General features: G+C 39.5%; 1 protein-coding gene across 1 annotated transcript; it reads right to left on the reverse strand.

Annotated features, from left to right (window-relative positions):
* Positions 1-848: 848 nt before the first annotated feature.
* LOC139193109 (uncharacterized) lies at positions 849-5734 on the reverse strand. The gene is made up of 5 exons (XM_070816073.1): positions 5485-5734; positions 3467-3636; positions 2297-2530; positions 1654-1747; positions 849-1069 (listed from the first exon to the last, which is right to left on the reverse strand). Exons 1-5 carry the CDS (start codon positions 5732-5734, stop codon positions 849-851), a joined length of 969 nt encoding a protein of 322 aa, XP_070672174.1.
* Between the last annotated feature and the right edge of the window lie 720 nt (positions 5735-6454).

Raw genomic sequence — 6454 nt, forward strand, 5'->3', positions numbered from 1 at the left:
GCTGGTGACCTCTGCGTTGCCGGTTTCTAGAAAATAATAAAACCTTCATTTTTCACTCAATTTTCCACCAAATTTCATGAAACTTAAACCAAATTGAAGCTTCGGACGAATAGAACACAACCATACCTTTCAAAAGCCCTAACATCGACGGAACTCGTCGGAAAATCCCTCAATAATCCAGCTAAACCTGCAACTCGTCGAAACTTAACTTCCCGACGACCAAATCATTTCATTTTTCTTCTCCGAGCTTCGTGAAGACAATCTAAAGCTTCCTATAACCTTAGAATCTTCCAAAAACTCCCCATTTACATGTGCATGAACAGTACCTCAAATCAGAGGTTATGGTTTCTTGGGTTTTCAAAGATTTCTCGGCCAACCACAGGTATAGAACAACTCATGAGCATGGAAGGAGTTTGAAAACATCAATCACAACCTCAATCTGTGTGAAAGGGTTTGAGGGTTGTCCGTACAGGTTGTGCGGAAATGGAAGAAGATCCGAGAGAGGGAGGAGAGAGAAAGGTCAACGGGAGGTGTGTGTGTGTGTGTGTGTATGTGTGTGTGTGTGTGTGTGTGTGTGTGTGTGTGTGTGTGTGTGTGTGTGTGAGTATAAGGTCCAGTTTTGGGTCACTAATCACAACCAAAATTACGAACTTTAAGTTCCAAAAACTTAGGAACTAACCAATTTAGTTTAAACCAAACTTAAGCCACAACACCACATAACATACTTAATGTCCAAGGGCAATTTAGACATTTCACACCATCGATAACAATAATTTGGAACGGGCTGTGACAATCTACCCACCTTAATAAAATTTCATCCTCAAAATTTATACACAACAATACATCCACTAATAATCATAAAACAATGGTGGATACATCTCTCTCATTCGATCTTCTGTCTCCCAGGTAGCCTCTTTCACTGAATGGTTTCTCCATAGAACTTTCACCAGGTGTACTATCTTATTTCTCAGCTCCTTATCTTTACAATCCAAAATAGTTGCTGGCTCCTCGTCATAAGTCAAATCCGTATTAATTTCCAATGGTTGAGGATGAATCATATGTGAAGGATCTGCAACATAATGACGAAGCATAGAGACATGAAAAACATCGTGCACTTTGGACAACTCTGGAGGCAACTCAAGTCTAAAGCAACTTCAACAACTCACTCAGTGATCATATATGGTCCAATGTATCTAGGGCTTAGTTTACCCTTTTTCCCAAACCGTACCACACCTCTCCACGATGACAACTTCAAAAATACCCAATCGCCCACTTTATACACTTTATCTGTAGCATACTTGTCTGCCAAACTTTTTTGACGATCCTGGGCCGCTTTTAGGTTACACTTAATTACCTTAATATTATGAGTAGTTTCATCCACAATATCCAGGCCCACCAAAACTCTTTCGTAAACTTCTGACCATCACAATGGTGTTCGACAAGACTTGCCATAGAGTGCCTCAAAAGGTGCCATACCAATACTCGAATGGTAACTATTGTTGTAGGCCAACTCCATCAAATCCAAACAATCATGCCAACCATCGCTAAACTGCAGCACTGAAGATCTCAACATATCCTCTAATGTTTGAATAGTTCTATTAAATTGTCCGTTTGTCTGAGGATGATATGTCGTACTATAAAGAAATCTCATACCAAGAGCTTTCTGGAATGCTACCCAGAACTTAGAAGTGAATCTAGGATCCCGATCCAAGATAATATCAACTGGAACACCATGGTACTTCACAATCTTCAATATGAAAAACTTAGCTAATCGGCTTAATGAGTATTTTTCCCTCACTGGAATACAGTGTGCTGACTTAGTGAGCCGATCAACTATCACCCAAATACCGTCATAACAATTATGTGTACGTGGAAGTTTGTACACGAAATCCATAGTAATATTTTCCCATTTCCACTGTGGAATGGGAAGTGGCTGTATCAATCCAAAAGGTTTCTTTCTTTCTACTTTAACTTGCTGAAAAATGACACACCTACTCACATACTCAGCAATCTCTCTTTTCATACCCGGCCAATAATAAAATGGTAGAATGGTAAGAAACATTTTAGTACCTCCTGGATGCATTGCATATGCCGAAATATGCGCTTCATCTAGGATTTCTTTCTTTAACTCTGCATTATTTGGCACATACATTTTGTTCTCTTGCATAAGCATGCCATCAATTTCTCAAATTCTAAAATATTTCTTCTTGCCTCGATTTCTTGTTTTAATTATTTCCTGGGTCTCTTCATCAATCATTTGAGCTTCAAGCACGCGATTAATTAAAATTGGTCTAACTTGAAAATTCGCAAGTAAGGCTTCCTCTCGATCTTTCACTCCTAACTCCACTCCAGTGGACCTCAAATCAGCAAGAAGAGGAACATGACAATCATAGATGGCATTAAGTATAGCTGGAGTCTTCCTACTAAGTGCATCTGCCACTGTATTTTCACGACCAGGGTGATACTTAATCATGCAATCATAATCGCTAAGTAACTCAATCCACCTCCGCTGCTGAAGATTTAGATCCCTCTGAGTAAAAAGATACCGAAGACTCTTATGATCCGTGAACATCTTACATTGCTCACCATAAAGACAATGTCTCAAAATCTTCAGAGCAAAGATGATAGCCGCTAACTCAAGATCATGAGTAGGGTAATTCTTCTCGTGAGGTTTCAACTATCTCGAAACATAAGCAATCACCCTACCATGTTGCATTAATACACAACCCAGACCATTTAAAGAAGCATCACTGTAGACCTCAAAATTACCACTATCATTTAGGAGTGCTAAAACAAGTGCATGAGTGAGATAATACTTCAATTGCTGAAAACTTTGCTCACAATTATCATCCCACTCAAACTTAACATCCTTTCTGGTCAACCTCGTTAATGGTAAAGCAATAACTGAAAAATCCTTAACAAACCGTCTATAATAGCCTGTTAGGCCAAGAAAACTCCGTACCTAAGTGACGGTTCAAGGTTGCTCCCAATTCTCCACAGCTGCCACTTTTTTAGAATCCACTCGAATGCCTTGAGCTGATATAACATGTCCCAAAAATGCCACTTGATTTAACCAGAATTGGCATTTGCTGAACTTAGCCTATAACTGGTGTTCCCTCAAACTTTTCAACATCAATTTAAGATGTCTAGCATGCTCTGCTCTAGTCTTAGAGTATACCAGAATATCGTCAATAAAGAAAATGACAAACCTGTCTAAGTATGGCTGGAATACTCGATTCATTAAATCCATGAAAGTTGCTGGTGCATTAGTTAACCCGAATGGCATCACAAGAAACTCATAATGACCATATCGAGTCCTGAATGTTGTTTTAGGGACATCTTCACTTCTAATCTTCAACTGGTATTAACCAGACCTTAGGTCAATCTTAGAGAACACACAGGCACCTCGGAGTTGATCAAACAAATCATCTATACGTGGCAACGGATAACGGTTCTTAATTGTTACCCGATTCAATTGCCTGTAATCAATGCATAGTCTCAAAGTTCCGTCTTTCTTCCTCACAAATAAAACAGGAGCTCCCCAAGGTGAAGTACTAGGTTGAATAAATCCATTATCAACCAATTCCTGCAACTGAACTTTCAATTCCCTCAATTTTGCAGGAGCCTGAAGGAAATCTTTTGGGAAAACATGTTCATTTGAGCAACATCATATAGCATGCAATTAACAATTAAAGGCGGAATCATGCTTGTATGCACTCAAAAACAAAACATTACCATGAAATTCAAAGCCTAGTAGATTGGTGAACCAATAATCAACTCAAAACAAAGTGAGTTGAAATTAATACCTTTGTAGATTCCTCTTTGCATAAGCAAAGGCTAATCACCCAAAGAGATAGGGCCTTCATTCCTTGCTTCTTAGATCCATGGATTTGGATGGAAGAATAGGTTCTCCAAGTTCCCAAAATTGAGAACCTCTAAGTCTCTTCACCAAGGTTAGATTGTAGAAGAAATGAGTGACCTTGGAGTAGTAGGATTGCTAGATGTACCCTCCAAGGTGTTGGCCTCTTTAGAGAGAAAATGGAGAGACAATTCTCACCAATTTTTTCCAAAAATAAACCCTTTTAATCCTTAATGAATATTTGGCTATAAAGTCATTTATATAGTCACTTCTTTAAGTGACCTAAACAACCAAAAACCCTAATTCATCTTCATGGCCGGCCACCTAATGGGATTTGGGCTTTTTGGGCTTTAATGAATCTTTATTCATTAAATTGTCATACAACTTAAGTTAATGGGCTTGACGTTCGAAGCCCATTGGGCCTTAAGGTCCAAAACTATCCCGAAGTCATTAACGAACTTATTCGTTTGATTAATTAACATATTAATTAATCCTTGCCATAAATAAATGATTAAACCATTTAATCATTCTTACTCATTTCCGTTTAATCTCCAATCTCTACCTTTTATGGTGTGCGATCCATTAGGTTCCTTTTAGCGAGGTAGTGGGCGATTAAAACCATTTTACATCGATTGTGAATTGAAACTATTTTCAATTCTCCCTTTAGTGATTACACACGTTTAGGGCTTCCACAAACCATGAGTGACACCTAGCAGCATATCATGGTTATCCAAGCTAATCAGAAGAGGTGGAGAACCTATTCAGTTCGAGATTACAAATGCAATACGGTCTTTCTCTAATCTAATACTCTTGACCACATTGTTTGGTTTGATAGTTTATTTTCTCATGTCTACTATCCAATGTGTGTCTTGTGCTTATATGATTACCTTGAATGTGATTAGGAACGCATTCCCAAATCTCATTCATACTCTGGCCAGAGATTCAAATCATATCAGAGAGTATTCTCCCTCAAACGGTTTGAAGGTTAGAGATCCCTTGTTGCGCATTCACTTGTCTCCATAGATAAGTGGCTTGACCCCAACGATGCCGTGGACACCCTCCTGATGGAGTGACTTTGACATAATCAAAGATCAAGGACTTAACCACAAGACAACTATGATGCCTCAGGTCAAATGACTACTTTGCATTATCCCAACCATGAGTTCTCATGTGACATGGAATATGAGAACTCTTCGTTAATCGCGTTCAGTGAACTCATTCTCTATTGAGCACCTACCGTACTTGTCTTGATGTCACACACACCAATGACTCGAGACTAATCACTCTCCCTGAGAGAAGACATAGTACGTACTGATCTTAACGGACTGTCAATGCCCAATTGGCAATCCTATGATCAGGAACGTTTAGGATGTGTCTACGAAAGAATGGTCTCATGAATCTAACTTCATTAGATTACATTCTCCCAATCACATATTCCTTGGACTTTATCGTTTAAGCATATAACATTTATATGAGACGGCTCAAACAATAATCTTTGCCCTTTATATGTAAAACTAGATTAGTTTAACATGTGAAATGTCCGTAAAGTATCATCACATGATTGGCTTTAGGGCACATTTCCAACAGAGCCATTCTATATGGAGTCAAAGATATAGGATCCGTACCTGGAAGTAAATCAATAGTGAACTCTACGTCTCTATCTGGCGGCAATCCAGACAAATCATTAGGGAACACATCCGAAAAATGCCTGACCACACGTACATCTTCCACACTACTAGGAGCATTATCATTCAACACCACAGGAGCCAAATATCCTTGACATCCCTTCGATAACAATCTTTTGGCTTTCATGGCAGAAATAACACCAAGCCTCACCCTGCTAAGCTTTGATGGCAGAAATAACTGTCTTTCCATAGCAATCTATCTTGGCACGATTGTAGTGTAACCAATCAGTGCCCAAAATCACATCAAAATCAACAATGTCTAACAAAATAAGGTTAGCTAGCATAACAACATCCTCCACAATCACTGGACATCCTAGATATACCCGATCAACATAACATCTCTCCCCTCTAGGCATAGAAAACTCTAAATCATATCCTAGAGGTGTAGGATGACGTTGCGTCATTTGAGCAAATGTATGAGAAACAACAGAATGCGCAGCACCACAATCAATCAATACTCTAGCAAAATGACCAAGAATATTTAACGTACCCATGATTAAATTAGGATTGTTCTAAGCATCTTGCAGTATCATGTTATGGATACGTCCCTGATTCTGCTGTCGTTCACCACGACCTCTGTTAGCATGAATACCTTGTCCCTGTCTTGGCTGACCAGACTGCCTCGAAGATCCTGCACTGCTAGAAGCAATCTCTACCTGCTAGGGTTGTCCCCCCTAGTACCACTAGGATCCACCTGCTGAATATGGCTGATATGGCATAGAACCTCCCTGATACTGAGGGTAACCACCCTGATAATGAAGGTCCTGCGAGTATTGATACTGCCCTGTAGTATAAGGAGTGGCGTCGCCCTAATAATGGTAAGCACCTCCACGACCAGTTTGGGCATAACCACTAGGTCCTGAAACTTACTGGGAATGCTGTTGGGGCCTCTGCTGATTCTGAGAGCAAT

Source organism: Malus domestica, chromosome 16 (assembly GCF_042453785.1).
Source record: "Malus domestica chromosome 16, GDT2T_hap1".
NCBI classification, from domain to species: Eukaryota; Viridiplantae; Streptophyta; class Magnoliopsida; order Rosales; family Rosaceae; genus Malus; species Malus domestica.